General features: G+C 39.1%; 1 protein-coding gene across 1 annotated transcript in view; it reads right to left on the reverse strand.

Annotated features, from left to right (window-relative positions):
- The window catches only part of LOC126251979 (uncharacterized), a 281,887-nt gene that overhangs the window by 53,545 nt on the left and 209,226 nt on the right, over positions 1 to 19,116 (reverse strand). The window contains exon 11 of the mRNA XM_049952752.1: positions 12,467 to 12,781. Coding sequence (XP_049808709.1) covers positions 12,467 to 12,781 — 315 coding nt within the window. The remainder of the gene's footprint in view (positions 1 to 12,466; positions 12,782 to 19,116) is intronic.

Consider the following 19,116-nt stretch of genomic DNA (forward strand, 5'->3'; position numbering starts at 1 on the left):
TGTCGTTGCATTTTATGGCCCATACAACTAAGGCATTGAAATAGTCATAGAATGTATTAAAACTGTGTGCCGTACTAAGAAATGAACCTTCGACCTTTGGCTTTCATGGCCAAGAGCCCAACTGACTGAGGTATCCCAGCACAACTCATGACCCTCCCTCACAACTTAACCCCTGCCAGGACCTCTTCTCCTACATTCCAAATTTCACAGAAGTGCTCCTGCTTACCTTGTGGTACTGGAAGTCCTGGGAGAAATGATAGTGTGGTTAAATGGCTTACACATAGTCTATTTGTTGCTTCCAATTCCTTATGGAGCAATATGTATGAGGCTGAAGATATCTCTACATTCTTCACATAATACTGGCTCTCAAAACTTTGTGAGTAGGCTTTTATGGCGTATTTGGTGTCTACTGTCAAGCATCTGCCAGTTTAGGTTTTTCAGGATATACGAGGGTTGTTTTTTAAGTAAGGGCCGTTCGAGCGTATAGTCCCGTAGTTCGCGCGGACGCTGCAACAAGCCACCGCGCCACTTGCCAGCATCCTTACCGTTCACACTGATGCAAGTTGCAGCTCTGTAGCTGACGTGTACGCATCGCTGTGCTACTTTATAATGTTTACGATTATTGAATCTCCCGCCGCGTGTGAGATACGGTCAGTGATACGTTTTTTGACCACGAGAAGCCTATCAGCTGCAGAAATTCATCGTCAGTTAACAGAAGTTTATGGCTTGAATGCAATGAGTGAAGGTAAAGTGCGTCAATGGGTTAGAGAGTTTAAAAATGGCTGTCAAAACGTCCATGACGAAGAACACTCAGGCTGGCCCTCTGTGATCACTGATGATTTGGTGGCTGCAGTCAAAACAAAGATTCGTGAGGACAGAAGATTCACTATTTCCACTCTTTCTTTGGAATTTCCACAAGTTTCAAGATCAGTTTTGTACAAAATTGTGTCTGAAAACCTAAACTTTAAGAAACTGTGTTCTCGGTGGGTACCCAGGCTCCTCACAGAGGACCACAAAGGGAAGAGATTTGCCACTTCATTGGACTTTTTGAATCGTCACGAGGAAGAAGGGGATGACATGTTGAGTCAAATTGTCACTGGAGATGAAACATGGGTATCCCATATCACTCCCGAAAGCAAGCGACAATCGATGGAATGGCGACACACAACCCCACCCGTCAAGGTCAAAGCCAAACAGACGCTGACAAAGCGCAAGATTATGGCAACTGTGTTCTGGGACCGGCGCGGTGTTTTGCTAGTGGACTTTATGCCACGACGAATGACAATCAACTCAGATGCCTACTGTGCAACTCTAAAGAAGCTCTGCAGAGCAATTCAAAACAAAAGGTGCAGCATGCTGACAAAAGGAGTTTTGCTCCTGCATGATAACACTAGGCCTCACGCCTCTCAAAAGACTTGGGATTTGATTGATTCTTCTGGCTGGGAAGTATTGGACCATGCACCATACAGCCTCGACCTTGCTCCTAGCGATTTTCACCTTTTCCGGTACCTGAAACACCATCTTGGCGGGCAGCGCTTCAATGAAGACGATGAAGTGAAAGCGGCCGTGAACTCTTGGCTGTTGGAGCAGGCAGCCGAATTCTTTGAAGAGGGAATTAAAAACTTAGTTGTACGGTATCACAAGTGCTTAAATAAACAAGGCAACTATGTATAAAAATAGGTAAAAGTGTGCAGAATCAGAATATAAAAGTTTTTTTACAAAAGTATTTGTATCTTTTTTTTTAAAATAAAAACGGCCCATACTTAAAAAACAACCCTCGTATGTGTTGCTCTCCCATGTGTCCAACAAACCTGTAAGCATTTATGTGTCCTTTATTGTATATGTTGAATATCCCATGTTACTCCTATTTGGCATGGGTCTCTCACACTTGAGCAATATTCTAATATGGGCTACACAATTTATTCATAAGACTGAATAAGTTTTTCTAGTATTCTGCCACCTGCTTAACTATAAATGAAATAACCGAATACCATATATCTGGACAGGGTCTGTGGACAGGTGGTGTTCAGTGGGAGTGTGGATCTGCCATGAGGTGTACAAAGATAGTCTGCAAAGTTGCAATAATGCTGTGTCTTGGACTGTGCTGTGGTTGCCATGAGTTGTACTGAGATAGTCCAAGAAACTGCAATAACGCTGTGTCTCAGATGGTGCAGTGGTTACCGCACCTGCCTAGTAAGCAGGAGATCTTGGGTTTGAATCACAGTCCTGTACACATTTTTGCTCATTGCTGCTGATTCTGCTTAATGTTCACTGCAGCTGATAGCAGTCATCCCCCTTCAATTTACATGTAGTGATTCACAGTTACAGGATCTACTTGATGTCTGTTCTTCCGAATGAACAGACACCATGCATTCAAATAATTCAATTAAAAGACACTTACACATAGCTTTTGGCCACAACCTTCATCAATAAAATAGAGACACACACCATCCACACACACAAGCCATTACACTTCATGCACATATGACCAACAACTCCAGCATCTCAGCCTGGAGTGGCTTAGGCATAGCCTATTTGTTGTTTCCCAGTCCATATGGAATATGGATCCTTTGCTCTTGAGCTGAAATGCAAGCCAGTGTGAGATGCTGTAGTTGCTGGTTGTGGCATGTGAGGCATGCTTGCTTGTGTGAATGAACAGTGTGTATCTCTCTTTTGCTGATGTGGGCTGTGGCTGAAAGTGATATCTAAGTGTCTTTTAATTGTGCCTGTCTGCAACTTGACATGTTTTCTTTATGTTAACTAGAAGTCTGTCTTTTCCTACATTGTTGATAGGCCTTCCTGTAATTTTCTCCTGTTATATCTAGGAATTTGTGTGAATTAACTGATTTCAAATGTGACTAATTTGAAGTTGTAATCATAAACTACCACTTTCTGCCATTTGTGAAGTGTACAGTTTTATACACAACATGGATTCCAAAAATCTAAATCTACTGAGATTGCTATCTTTGCATTCCTAAAGGAAGCCTTAAATGCAACAGACAGCAAAGAGCATATCTCAGCCATATTTCTTGACAACTCTAAAGCATTTGATGCCACCATCTTGCTTAAGAAACTTGAATCTGTAGGTATTAGGGGCCCAGCCTATGAATGGATCAAATCATACCTCCAAAATAAAGAGCAAGTAGTTGAGCTATCCAAGAAGGGAACAAGATAAAGACCTACTGCTCAGAAAAGCAGAGCATTAAGTACGGTGTACCACAAGGCTCCATTCTAGGAGCAATTCTGTTCCTACTGTTTGTAAATGACTTGGAACTGACCAGTCCACACCACAGTTACTGAAAGTTTGCAGATGACACAAATGTGATAATAAAAGGAAGGACCATAGAAGAATTACTACATGAGATTAAAAAGTGTGCCACTCAAACTACAGGTTGGTTTTCTGGAAAAAAAGTTTAGCAATAAACACAGAAAAAAACAGTTACAATGCACTTAGACACAGTGCAAAATAAATGCCCACTAACACCAGACATAGAGTTGTTTACCAGAACCCTTGAAAATGTAAGCTCTACAAGATTTCTTGGAATATGAATCCAAGAAGATCTAAGATGGATCCAATATTCAAAATTCATTACAAATAAATTGAATATCATGTGTTATGCCATCAAAATTCTTTCTGGTTGCACATCAAAAGAGACACTAAAAAATGCATACTTTGCCCGGGCAGCATCTTTATTGCTATATGGTATAATCTTTAGGGAAAATGTATCTGCCATCAAAAGTTGTTTTATTTGCAAAAGAAAATTGTAAGAGCCATAGAAAATGTTGTCACAAGAAGCTCTTGCAAGCCCTAATTTAAGAAACTTCACATCCTTCCACTATCATGTCTATATATCTTACAAGTAATAATATTTGTTAGGAAAATCTTAGAAAATAGCAGAGTCTTGTATTGACTAACCAGAGAATCCATCTATATAATACAAGGAGAAAGCAGGTTACACATTTTCAACATGCATACACAACACTAAAGCGGAATGGACCACTGTAAATAGGAAACAGACTGTACAATAAGCTACATAATAACATTAAAATAATAAAAGACGCTTCAAAATTTAAAACTGCTGTCCACAAATATTTATAGCAAAAGTGTTGTTATAGTATAGATGAATATCTTGAAACATAAAAATTTGTTCTGTCCATGTTCTGCACTTTGTATGTAAGTCTGAACAACTTAATACAGAAGCATGTCACCTTTACTGTTTTACTTCAGTAATGTATATGGTACTTTTGAATTCCCATGTTATTTGCTTATATGTTTCTTTCCCTTAATAATGTGAACTTATTTAGAAATAGTGTACAATTCCGAATTTTTCACAAAATATCCACCTATACAGTTTTCTATTTCTTGGCATTACACATGTGTTATATGAATACTTGTATCATTATAAGATCACTGTCATAATCATTTTAACCATGTATCATCTCATCTCTATTTTTGACTTGGCCTATATCATCATGTGCTCCTTTGCACACAATGTGTTATCTACAGGATAAATAAAATTACAATTACAATATATTTCTGTATATTTAAAAGAAATTGTCACTCTTTCTCACCACTTCAAAATCTTATCAGGTTCTAGTTGGATATTTGTGAAACTTTGTTCAGGCAGTACTTCACAATAAATAATCATCTGCAAAAATCTGAGGTTACTGACACTGTTGTCTGCCAGGGAATTAATATACAACATAAACAGAAAGGGTTCCATTACACTTCTCTCAAGCATGCCTAATGTTATTTATACTTCTATAAGGAAGTACCTTTTCAATAGTTGCAGGGGCAATGGTCTGGATGATTGACTGATCCGGCCTTGTAACATTAATCAAAACGGCCTTTCTGTGATGGTACTGTGAATGGCTGAAAGCAAGGAGAAACTACAGCCGTAACTTTTCCTGAGGGCATGCAGCTTTACTGTATGGTTAACTGATGATGGCGTCCTCTTGGGTAAAATATTCCGGAGGTAAAATGGACCCCCATTTAGATCTCCAGGTGGGGACTACTCTGGAGGACATCGTTATCAGGAGAATGAAAACTGGTGTTCTACAGATAGGAGCATACAATGTCAGATACCTTAATTGGGCAAGCAGGTTAGAAAATTTAAAAAGGAAAATGGATAGGTTGAAGTTAGATATAGTGGGAATTAGTGAACTTCAGTGGCAGGAGGAACAAGACTTCTGGTCAGGTGAATACAGGGTTATGAACACAAAATCAAATATGGATTACTCAGGAGTAGGTTTAATAATGAATAAAAAATAGAAATGCAGGTAAGCTACTATGAACAGCATAGTGAATGCATTATTGTAGCCAAGATAGACATGAAGCCCATGCCTACCACAGTAGTACAAGTTTATATGCCAACTAGCTCCACAGATGATTAAGAGATTGAAGAAATGTATGATGAGATATAGGAAATTATTCATATAGTGAAGGATGACAACAATTTAATAGCGATGGGGCACTTGAATTCGAGAGTAGGAAAAGAAGGGAGGGAAGAGTAGTGGTTGAAAATGGAATGTGGTTAAGGAATGAAAGAGGAAGCCACCTGGTAGAATTTTGCACAGAGCATAACTTTATCATAGCTAAAACTCGGTTTAAGAATGATGAAAGAAGGTTATATATGTGGAAGAGGCCTGAAGACACTGGAAGGTTTCAGACAGATTATGTAATGGTAAGATAGAGATTTAGGAATCAGGTTTTAAATTGTAAGACAATTTCAGAGACAGATGTGGACTCTGACCACAGTTTGTTGTTTATGAACTAACCTAAACTGAATAAGCAGCAAAAAGGCAAAAATTTAAGGAAATAGGACCTGGATAAACAGAAAGAGCCAGAGGTTGTGGAGAGTTTCAGAGAGAGCATTAATGAATGATTGGCACGAACAGGGGAAAGAAATACAGTAGAAGAAAAAGGATAGCTTTGAGAGATGAAATAGTGAAGGCAGCAGAGGATCAAGTAAGTAAAAAGATGAGGGCTAGTAGAAATCCTTGGGTAACACAAGAGATACTGAATTTAACTGATGAAAGGAGAAAACTTAAAAGTGCACTAAATGAAACAGCAAAAAGGAGTAGAAATATCTCAAAAATGAGATTGATAGGAAGTATAAAATGGCTAAGCTGTGATGGATAGAGGACAAATGTAAGGATGTAGAGGCACATATCAGTAGGGGTAAGATAGATACTGCCTACAGGAAAATTAAAGAGACCTTTGGAGAAAAGAGAACTTCTTTTATGAATATCAAGAACTCAGATGGGAAACCAGTTCTAAGCAAAGAAGGGAGAGCAGAAAGATGGAAGGAGTATATAGAGGATTTATGCAAGGGTGATGTACGTGAAGGCAATATTATGGAAATGGGAGATATGATATTGCTTGAAGAGTTTGACAGAGCACTGAAAGACTAAAGTCAAAACAAGGCCCCAGGAGTAGACAACATTTCGTTAGAGCTACAGATAGCATTGGGAGAGCCAGCCATGACAAAACTCTTCCATCTGGTGAGCAAGATGTATGAGACAGGAAAAATACCTTCACACTTCAAGAAGAATATAATGATTCCAATCCCAAAGAAAGCAGGTGTTGAGATGTGTGAAAATTACCGAAATCAGTTTAATAAGTCATGGCTGCAAGATACTAACACGAATTCTGTACAGACAATTGGAAGAACTGGTAGAAGCCAACCTCAGGGAAGATCAGTTTGGACTCCACAGAAATGTTGGAACATGTGAGGCAATACTGACCCTATGACTTATCTTAGAAGATAGATTAAGGAAAGGCAAACCTATTTTTCTAGCATTTGTAGACTTAGAGAGAGCTTTTGACAATGTTGACTGGAATACTCTCTTTCAAATTCTGAAGGTGGCAGGGGTAAAGTACAGGGGCCAGATGGCAGTTATAAAAGTCAAGGGGCATGAAAGGAAGCAATGGTTGCGAAGGGAGTGAGACAGAGTTGTAGCCTATCCCTAATGTTATTCAATCTATATATTGAGCTAGCAGTAAAGGAAAAAAATTGGAGTAGGAATTAAAATCCATGGAGAAGAAATAAAAGCTTTGAGGTTTGCCAATGACATTGTAATTCTGTCACAGACAGCGAAAGACCTGGAAGAGCAGTTGAATGGAATGGACAGTGTCTCGAAAGGAGGATATAAGATGAACATCAACAAAAGCAAAACAAGGATAATGGAATGTAGTAAAATTAAATCAGGTGATGCTGTGGGAATTAGATTAGGAAATGAGACACTTAAAGTAGTAGATGAGTTTTGCTAATCAGATAGCAAAATGACTGATGACGGTCGAAGTAGAAAGGATATAAAATGTAGACTGGCAATGGCCATGAAAGTGTTTCTGAAGAAGAGAGATTTGTTAACGTAAAGTGTAGATTTAAGTGCCAGGAAGTCTTTTCTGAATTTATTTGTATGGAGTGTAGCCCTGTATGGAAGTGAAACATGGATGATAAATAGCTTAGACAAGAAGAGAATAGAAGCTTTCGAAATGTGGTGCTACAGAAAAATGGTGAAGATTAGATGGGTAGATCATGTAAATAGTGAGGAGGTACTGAATAGAACTGGGGAGAAGAGGAATTTGTGGCACAGCTTGACTAGAAGAAGGGATCGGTTGACAGGACATATTCTGAAGCATCAAGGGATCGCCAATTTAGTATTTGAGAACAGCGTGGAGGGTAAAAGCTGTAGAGGGAGACCAAGAGATGAATACACTAAGCAGATTCAGAAGGATTTAGGTTGCAGGAGGTACCTGGAGAAGAAGCTTGCACAGGACAGAGTAGCATGGAGAGCTGCATCAAACCAGTCTCTGAAGTGAAAACCACAACAAAAACAAAGAACTCTTCATTCAAGACAACATCTGGATCCTCCCCTCCAAGAGATCCTCTTTCCAGTCACAATTAAGTAAATAGATATTGGCGTCTACCAGGTCAAATGCTTTTCGGCAGTCAATAAATAGTGCATCCACCATATTACCTTGGTCCATGGGTTCCAGTATGTCATGTGAGAAATGGTTTTTGGTGGGTTTTGTATCATAATAGTATTCAGTAATCATACTTATTAGTATAGAGGTTGTCATTTTGTTTGCAGTACCTCATTACATTTGAGCTCAGAATATTTCTATGATTCTGCAACAGATGGAAATCAATTAGGTTGAATGATGGTTTTCTTGTAAATGATTGTGACCTGTGCTTTCTTCAAATCACTAGGCATTGTTTTTGTTCCATGGGTCCATACTATATTATGGATAAAAAGGGGCCTACCTCATATGCAAATTCTGCATAGACTGTGGCAGGCATTCCATTGGGCCCTGGATCCTTGACAAATTTGACTGATTTCAGCTGTTTCTCAATGCCATTGGGACTATATCATAGCTGAGGGAAGTTTATTGTTCCTCATCCAACTCTCAATGAACTCTCATATGGCAATACATCTCCAACAGTACAAACACAACATTACTTTATCACCATATTGTTGCTGCCTCTTATCTATTTCATGCAATTGTATGAGACTTAAACTGGAGCTGCACATTTGTCTCTTTCTTAGTAAGAGACTATTTGAAAATGGACTTAAGGATTTTTGATTTTGCTTTGTTACACCAGAGTTTGGTTTCTGTGTCATCCCTTGGCAATAACCTCAGTTCCACTGACAGCCTTAACGTATGAATAGAATTTATTTGGGTTTTATGACAGGTTTTCCAAAAAGATTCTAGTACAGTAGTCATTGGAGGTCTCAAAAGTTTCCCTAGTTACAGCAAAATGCATTTCATTCAGTCTCTCTCTCTCTGTCTGTCTATCTTGGGATCGATGGCTTTTGTAGTTTGGTCCCTTTAGCCCCACAAACCAACCAATTAACCTGTCTATCTATTTTTTGTTCTATTCTTTGTTTTACATCTATTACATAACAGCCACTGTTTCTTCAGAAGTTTATTTACAGTGATATGATACCACGGAGGAGCACTTGCACCATAAACTTGGTATTCATTTGTGCAGTGCAAGGCTAACCAATATTTAAACATAAGCCATAATTGCTCTACATGATCTTGCTCAGAGGTAAATGTTTCGAGTTTCTCTTCTTAAATACTGCTACTGCCTCTTTATCTAGGTTACTAAAAATGAAAATCTTCATACTTGTTTTAGCTGTGTTTTATACTTTAGTAATCATTATTGCAACAAGTGCCTCATGTTCACTAATACTGTTTTCAGCGCAGAGAATATCAATTAGGTCAGGACTATTTGCAGCCATTAGATCTAATACATTTTCATTAGGAGCAGGCTCCTGAACTATTTGTTTGGAGTAATTTTCAAAGAACACATTTTCTTTTATTTTGCTGGATCTTTCCACACTCACAGAACCACAAAGGAAGTAATTAGGACATATTTAAGAGGGAGTACAGGTAAATTAGGATTCAGACTAAGATAGACCCATGTCTTACTTTTGAGGAAGAGAGGAAAGGATGGAGGTGGTATTAGAGATATTTGAGAATGTTGACTAACCTGTAGAACTCAGCTTTTGAACTTACAAATCATTTATATGACACTGTCAACAACCCAAAGAGTTAATATATAAAGTTTTTCCAAACATTTTTCAAAATTACACAAGTCATTTATTTATTTGAAAGAATCATTTTGGTATTAATAAATTAAATAGCTGATAATAGTAATTTAAAAAATAAAATCATAAAATGGTCATGAACAGTTATCAGACAATATAATTGAATCAAAAATAATATCAGGAAAAGCTAGAGGAAAAACAGCATTTATCCTGAGGACTCCACTCACATCTTCTGAACTGACATTTCAATTCAAAGAGTTTAATCGCCAGAGAGATCAAGATTTAGTATCACTATAAATAAGGCACAAAGACAGATGTATATATGTTGGGGTACAATCTGAAAGAACCATGCTGTTAACATAGTCAGCTACATGTAGCTTTCTCTAGGGATGGGGAAACCCAAAGAATATATGCATCCACTCACCAAATAACAAGACGGCAATTGTAGTTCATAAGGAAGTATTGTGACAGAATAAGTTAATTAAGAATGAAATATAGTGAAAACATAGAAAAGTTTTGTTTCTCTAAATTCCAAAATATTCTCAAATGTTGTAGGAAGTTCTCAAACATTTTGGAATGTTCTCCATGCTCTGTAAAGAAATTAGGGTATTGTTGAAGACTACAGTGAATTGGAGTATTGGAGAGTATTTTGGAGCATTTGAGGGTATTTTTCAACTTAGCATACCAACATTTTTATGAATTTTTTAATGTTAATTTTTACTGTAATCTCAAATGTTCTTGAGTGATCTGGAATGTTTGCAGAAAACAAAAGAAAAGAAAAACCACATGAAGTGGATCTTTTTCAGCTAGTTAGCTAATAAAAATTATAGTTTTTGACAATTCTGTGAGCTATCTGTGTGTCATTTCTGTCTGAAGCTCACTGTTTACATACCTGCTGTGAAAAAATCTCTACAGTAAATATGAGTATTTGTTTGGTCCTAATTGCAATTGAACTTAGTTGGTTTTTCTGTTATTTTTACAAAAAGAAATTCCCAGGAATATAAGTATCAACAGAACTGATTGTCTTTGATGCAGAGGCATAAATGGGTTCTGCAGTTCTCAAGTAAACATAATAATACATAATGTTGAAGAAAGGAAGCCACTCACTTGTAGCTGGTGGTGCATAAAAACACACAAAAGAAAACAGTACTTACACTAGCTTTCTTGCTCTTGCTATTTCTCTAGCAAAAGTACACACCTTTACACAGATGTAACCACACAGAGACCCAAATGTACACACCTGCAGTGAGACTGACTGTTGATTACTGAGAGCTGTTGCTTGTGAGGTAGAGATGGGGAGGGGGTAGGGAAGGACACAGAATGAAAGGTGGGGTGGTAGGGTATTGTGATGCAGGTCTTTTGACAGATGACTCAGTGTGGCTGCAGAGGATGAAGGAAGTGGGGTAAGAGAGGGGTGAAAAATAGAAATCATGGGTGCCTTGCATGGAGGGAAGAAGAAAGGTGAGGCAATGGGAAACAGGTTAGCAGAAGTTTGAGCCAGGGGTTTTGCAAGAGCACAGTATATGCTGGAGGGACAATCCCCACATGTGTAGTTCAGCTAAACTAGTGCTGGAAGGAAGTATCCAAATCACTCATGTAGTGAAGCAGCTGTTGCGTTGTGGTATGAAGCGTTTTCAGCAACTGAATGATCAAGTTTGCATTTGGCCACAGTTTGGGAGTGACCATTCTTATGAACAGACATTGTTTACTTGTCATGCCCACATAGAGTACTGCACAGTAACTGCAGCATCACTGATATACTACATGGGTACTTTCAAACATGACCCATCCTTTTGTAGGATTGCAGTAGGAGGCGGTGAATGAGTCGATGGGACAGGTGATGCACCTGGGTCAGTCACAAGGAATGCAGGACTGCAAGCAGGATTGGTATAGGGATAGACAAGCATACTGTATTGGCTGTGTGAGTGGCAGGACACTATTTTGGGTGATGTGGTTAGGATTTTGCATAGGATATACCCACCTCAGAGTGCAGCAAGAAGTAGTCAAAGCTCTGGTAAAGGATGTTATTGAGCTTTAAATCTAAAGTGGCTAAGTTCCACATCTATTCAGATTCACTGTCTGTTGTTAAGAGTATCCAGTGAATGTCAAATAACTTTCAGAAGTCAGTTAATAACAGCTATGTTAATCTGTTAATTATATCATGATGATACACATATTATTTCAGAATGTGTAGTGAAATGATATATAGGATTTTTGTCCATTATTTAGATATTATTTTGCAAACTCATTTTGTTTGCTGTATTCTGGAAAAAGGGGCACTGGTATTAAATTCAGTACTAACAGTGTGTTGCCTGAGGCACATAATAAATTTCATGTCAATGAGATTTCATTCCCATCAACGTGCAAGTCACTGGAGTGGCGTCACCTCAAAAGAATTGCACCAGGCGAATGGGAGGCCCTAGCAACACGGCATTTACATTTACATGTCAATGAGATGGAGTCTCTCCCTCTCATGTAGTAGCACAAAAATATATTTTCCTAATGTGCTTTTGACACAACCCAGTCTGAATAATACTGTAGATGTCTGCATAAATAGCTGTTCACATTAACATAATTAACTACCAGTAATTTTTGTTCATAATTTTCCAGATATTAGAGTAAAGAATAACAATTTGTTGAATTTGTATATGTCTGTTGTAATATCACTTATCTGAAATTATCTTTGAGCATACAAATCAAGAGACTTTATCTGCAAAGTATTGATTGCTTTCTCATTATATATTGGTATCTGTTCTGAATGCAAATAATGGTTTAGCACATGTGCCTTCTCATTTCTGTCTAATGTTTTTGTGATCCAGCAACTTTCTGGGAATTTGCCATATGATTTTTAATGATTTATTTTCATGCAAACTTTCACACACTATTATACATAAATGATATTTACCTTTTGTGGTACCATGAATGTTAATGAGCCTTGTCTCTGTCTCTATAGTGCCCTCAACAGACACACCAAGGATACATCTCCAAGTACCAAAATCCTCTTCTGACATAGCTGACACCGTGATTCCACAATCTCCACTTTGAAGACCTTTCCCATAATAAATTAAACCACTTATTCCAAGTCCTTCAGCAACTCTGAATGACTCTCCGGATGGTTTCACAAAACGACAGTACTCCAACGTTCTTTTAACATTGCAGTAAAGGTCGACTGCTCCTGCTTGCCAGTCTGACTTCTCCCATCCCACTGATTCTGTTTCATCTAAAATACAAATAATAAAATGCTGTTAACAAATGTGCTGATCAAATACATGAACTGGTTTCAATAACATCTTTACAATATTCACCCTACTAACCCAATAAGCTTTCAGATAAATCCTTTTTCAAGACAAGTGAAAACACACACACACACACACACACACACACACACACACACACAGTTACATTGTGCTGGCTGAATGCTATGGCCGCTATTTGGCAGGCAGACCTGGGCAAGAGGCTATGTTGAGTAGAACAGGTGAAAGGACGAAAGAAGTGGGTTGAGAAGGGAGGATTGTGGTAGGTTGGTTGATGACTTGGAGAGAGGCAGCACATGTGCAGGATAGGGATGTGGGAGGAAGATGCAGAAGGTGCACACAGAGTCACCGTTCTTCCCCAGGTCTCATCCAAAAAAAACAAAAAAAAAACCTGTCAACAGAAGAAAGGACATACTTCTGCAGCCTCAAGACAGACACTGATTTAATTAACCTCCTTGCAGCCATAAGACTTCACCATTGTTGAACTGCAATGACTACTTGACTGATGGCATATGCCAACTGTCTGACTCCTCTGCCTATGAACCCTGTCAAAGTGATTCATATTCATGGTCCACATGAGTGGATTCTATTAGTTGTACTTTTCATCCCCATAGATCCATGGTGAGGAGAGCTTCAGGATGATGAACATATCAGAAAACAAGACTACACAATAAATATTTTCAAAGAAAAGCATATACGCTAATGTAACTTCCAGAGATCTAAAATGTAATGGTTCACGTGGATGTGGACTGAGTCAAAAAATTGAAAACATATTTTCATCTAGAAGTTAATAATAACTTGTCATAAAATCTGTAAATGTTCAGCACACTGAGTTTCATACGACTATTTTTAGGCTATTGTAGCCACGCATCATCAAATAGAAAAAATCATTTTACAACATTTATTTCCAATGATCACAGTACTGCACTGAATTTTACAGATTGTACATAATACTAATGTTATTTGATATAGTCAGTAACATATACACTTCAGTTTCTCCTGCAAAGAAATTCATCCATGGATTAGAAGAAGTAGGCCACCTATCAATCCTTTAGGCTTCCCTTAAACTGAACTTTATCAGTAGTTAAACTTTTTGGGGCTGCTGGAAAGTTACTGATAATGTGTGTACCTAAATAATGAACACCTCTCTGGATCAAAGTTAGTGACCAAACCTTTGTGGAGCTTATTCTTATTTCTAGTATTGATTCCATGAACTGGTTCTTGGTTTGAAAAAGAGATTTATTTTTAATGACACAGTTGTTAGTATCCCTATTTCCCTCGAGAGGCCTCTGCAAGACATTCTTGTGTTCACGCCAGAGATAATTCTTATTACATGTTGTTGGATTCAGAAAAATTGACTTGATAAGTTACCACAAAAAATAATCCTGCACAACATTAGAGAATGGAAGTAAGCAAAACACTAGTGGAACACCAAAATAATGAGAATTATTTTACAAAAATATGTGCATTTGATGCAGCATTTTCAAAACTTATACACTTTGAAAATGATGCCCAATAGACATGACAAACTTGTCCTAATGTTTTTTTCCACTGATGGAAATGGTTTCCAAACTTGTCTGAAGTTATGCTGTTTAGTGCTTCTAATGATTTTTCCCACTTTTTCTACATCTTGAACATGGTCTTCTTTCAGGCTTCTTTCCATTCTTGGGAATAAAAAAAAAGTTACAGAGACCAAGTCCAATCGCATGAGTGGTGAGGAATCATTGCCATTTGGTTTTTGGCCAGAAACTGCCTGACACTCAGTGCTTTGTGCACAGAGGTGTTGTGTTGCAAAAGCTAATCTCCTGATTACCACAATGTGGATCATTTTTTCACACTGCTTCATGTAATCATTTTAGCTCTTGAAAGTAGTAAAGCAGTTAGTTGTCATACCATTGGGAATGAATTCATGGTGGATGATCCTCTTGACAAAAAAAAAACTAATCATTTTCTCAAATGGCATCTTTGCAATGAAGGAGACATCCAATGACTCATTTGTTGCTCAGCTTCTGAGTCATGTCCATAACACCACAATTTATTGCCTGTGATGACTTTTGCATGAAAATCCAGATCAGTTTCTGACTGTGCTTTCAATTCCTCGCACATATGTAAGTGAATGGCTCCATGGTCATCAGAAAGCATACACAGAGTGAATTTTGCTGTAACACATTTCATATTCAGTTCTTCATTCACAAGTCACTCGATTAATCTCCAGGATGTTAGTCATTTCCCTCAATTCATCAGTTCACAATCTGGCATCAGCAGGGAGAGACTGTGATCATGTGTGTGTGAGCTGCATTTGTGTGAGTGTATGTTGCCTATTTTCAATGAAGGCTTTGTTAGCTGAAAGCTCATTTTCTGACAGTCTTTTTGTTGTGCCTATCTGTCACTCAGCATCTCCACTATATGGTGAGTACCAACTATCCTTTTCATAAGATTATTACATTCCATCCTGGATTTTCCATAGTTTGATACTTAATACAAAGATAACAAAAATCACTTTTTCTGTGTCTTGGCAGTCTTTGACATCATTGCTATAACTGAATGAAATATTGGACACACTCTGGGTTGGTTCAAGTCCTCTGAAAATAGTGACTGCTACATTGGAAGGCAGTCTTAGCAGTACTGCACTGAGCCGACTGCAGGTACCGAACTGTACTGTCTAACTGCTGGTCTGTAACTGGTAACTGTGTGATGCCTGTCAGAGGAAGAATTTCCATGTCTGCAAAGTAGTCTGAGGTTGACAACATTCCCTATTGACTTCACACTAATGGCAGATAAGTATGACACAATGGAGGAAGTCACATGGAAGTGGGAAGAGCTCCACATCTGTGAGTGCCATCTGCAGCCTGCTACATGGAGCTGAGAGATGCCAGGCGAGTGAGTGTGCCTGAGTGGTGATGGCCTCTCACAGTATTTGTTGTGTAGCTCTTGCCTGGTACACAATACTTATGTCTGACAACATTTGTTTGCAAACAGACATTTTTTAGGGGCTTCAGCAGTGCTGTGGTATACTCCTCCCACTTTAATTTATTATCAAGCTGTAATCCCAAGAATTTAACACTGTCAACTCCCTCTATTTGCTTGCCATTATATTTTAATCATATACTGGTGGGAAGCCTCTTACCAGGTCTGAACTTCATTTAGCATGTTTTGTCAAAGTTTAATGATGAGTAATTGGCTAGGAACCATTTATGTCCATGAAACTTTTACTAACCAACCTTTCTAATCAAAAATGGTTCAAATGGCTCTGAGCACTATGGGACTCAACTTCTGAGGTCATTAGTCCCCTAGAACTTAGAACTAGTTAAACCTAACAAACCTAAGGACATCACACACATCCATGCCCGAGGCAGGATTCGAACCTGCGACCGTAGCGGTCTCGCGGTTCCAGACTGCAGCGCCAGAACTGCATGGCCACTTCGGCCGGCTTTCTAATCCTATATGTGATTTACTGTGATCTTTGTATCATCTGCAGACAAAACAAACTTGGCATCTAGTAACTTTACTGATGAAAGGTCATTGAAATGTACAAGAAAAGGTAAGAACACTAATGCGGAACCTTGTGTGATATCACATCTAATTAGTCCCCAGTTGAATGAAACCTGATGGCTTAATGAATGTCTCTTTCCTACTGATTATCCTTTTTTCCTATCAAAGATATATGATTTGGACCATATGGCACTGTTTCCTAATACACAAATTGGAGGAAAGCTCTTCAATTTCCAGCCAGGTGGCAGTCTTAAAACTGTCATGTTCTGATGTTTTGATGAGTGTCTAGATATATACTACTGGCGATTAAAATTGCTACACCATGAAGACGACATGCTACAGACGCGAAATTTAACTGACAGGAAGAAGATTCTGTGATATGCAAATGATTTGCTTTTCACAGCATTCACACATGGTTGGCGTCGGTGGCGACACCTACAACGTGCTGACACGAGGAAAGTTTCTAACCGATTTCTCATACACAAACAGCAGTTGACCGGCGTTGCCTGGTGAAATGTTGCTGTAATGCCTTGTGTAAGGAGGATAAATGCATACCATCACGTTTCTGACTTTGATAAAGGTTGTATTGTAGCCTATTGCGATTGCGGTTTATCGCATCGCGACATTGCTGCTCGCGTTGGTCGAGATCCAATGTCTGTTAGCAGAATATGGAATCGGTGAGTTCAGGAGGGTAATACAGAATGCCATGCTGGATCCCAACGGCCTCGGATCACTAGCAGTCGAGATGACAGGCATCTTATCTGCATGGCTGCAGCGGATCGTGCAGACACGTCTCGATTCCTGAATCAACAGATGGGGACGTTTGCAAGACAACAACCATCTGTCCGAACAGTTCGATGATGTTTGCAGCAGCATGGACTATCAGCTCGGAGACCATGGCTGCAGTTACCCTTGAGGCTGCATCACAGACAGGAGTGCCTGCGATGGTGTACTCAATTACGAACCAGGGTGCATGAATGGGAAAATATCATTTTTTCGGATGAATGCAGGTTCAGTTTACAGCATCATGATGGTCGCACCCGTGTTTGGTGACATCGCGGTGGACACACATTGGAAGTGCGTATTCATCATCGCCATACTGGCGTATCACCCGGCGTGATGATATGGGGTGCCATTGGTCACACGCCTCGGTCACCTCTTGTTCGCATTGACGGCACTTTGAACAGTGGACGTTACATTTCAGATGTGTTATGACCCATGGCTCTACCCTTCATTCGATCCCTACATTTCAGCAGGATAATGCATGACTGCATGTTGCAGGTCCTGTACAGGCCTTTCTGGATACAGAAAATGTTCGATTGCTGCCGTGGTCAGCACATTCTCCATATCTCTCACCAATTGAAAACGTCTGCTCAATGGTGGCCGAGCAAGTGGCTCGTCACAATGCACCAGTCACTACTCTTGATGAACTGTGGTACCATGTTGAAGCTGCATGGGCAGCTGTACCTGTACATGCCATCCAATCTCTTTTTGACTCAATGCCCCGACGTATCAAGGCCATTATTATGGCCAGAGGTGGTTGTTCTGGGTACTGATTTCTCAGGATCTATGCACCCAATTTGTGTGAAAATGTAATCACATTTCAATTCTAGTATAATATATTTGTCCAATGAATACCTGTTTATCATCTGCATTTCTTGTTGGTGTAACAATTTTAATGGTCAGTAGTGTAGGATGCTGTAATATTTATACTGGTGGTAGGCCCCCTCTACCTGGCTATGGGTGGCCATGTATTGTCCAGTCAATAAGCCTTAGGCAGGGGGGGGGGGGGCTGCAGTAGGGAGGGGGGCAGAGCAGTAAGAGGTGCACCATTCACATCTCTGTGTGGATATTCTAGCTGCATCTTGCAACTTGAATGGTGCTGAGCGTGCTACCATCATATTACTGCCAATGTAGGATTCCACTTAGTTGGTTTCCTTCATCTCTGTTGACCAGATACTCATGAATCCATATTTCCATGGATTCTTTTAAAACAGAGTCCCAGTGCTTAGCAATGTACCTTAGTGTTCTGAATATCAAAGGTGCGTCTCTCGTAGATGCTATGCTCTGCTACTGCTGATTTCTCTGTCTTTACAAGTTGCACATGTATGTGTGTTCCTCACAGTCTTTCAAAGTACATTGTTGCATTTGCCCATGTACTGTTGGCCACATTCACAGGTGATGCTGTATATTCAAGGTACATTTGGTTTTGTGGGGTCTTTCATAGAGCCAAACCACTCTTTTGTCTTCAGTGGTGGTTGGAAGACCATTTTTAAGTTCTAATTTTCAAGTAGCTTTGTATTCTTGGGCTAAGTGTGGTCCCAAGTGTGAAAGGAAAGTGAGTCTCTTATATTCTTCTTCCCCTTCATGTTTTCCAGCATCTTATCTCTTCTTGAATGCCCTAAAAATCTGCACTTCTCTGTCCCCATTTTAGCAGAATACTTCCTTTAGGTGTTGTAGTTCATCTAGGAGGTCTCCCCATACATCTGTTCATAAAACTCTGTTGCACCTGAAGTATGTGGTTGTCAGTGCATGTCCAAGAAGTTCAACCATTTGTGGCTCAAAATGTTGAGACAACAATTACAAACAGTCTTGCAGAGATACTTACGTGAAAAGCTATGTAACACTTAAACTCATGAGCAGGTTATCTCTTTGTAAGTGCATGTCCTTAAATATTTTGGTGAAATTGGCTTATTTTTTAACAATTAATAAGATGACTACAGTGTCCCACTATGGTTCTTCTAGCAGACAAAGGGAATGCAATGGTGCTCATATGTACCAATGACTACCATCATAATATTGGCTCACT

The sequence above is a fragment of the Schistocerca nitens genome, chromosome 4, assembly GCF_023898315.1.
Source record: "Schistocerca nitens isolate TAMUIC-IGC-003100 chromosome 4, iqSchNite1.1, whole genome shotgun sequence".
Lineage (NCBI taxonomy): Eukaryota > Metazoa > Arthropoda > Insecta > Orthoptera > Acrididae > Schistocerca > Schistocerca nitens.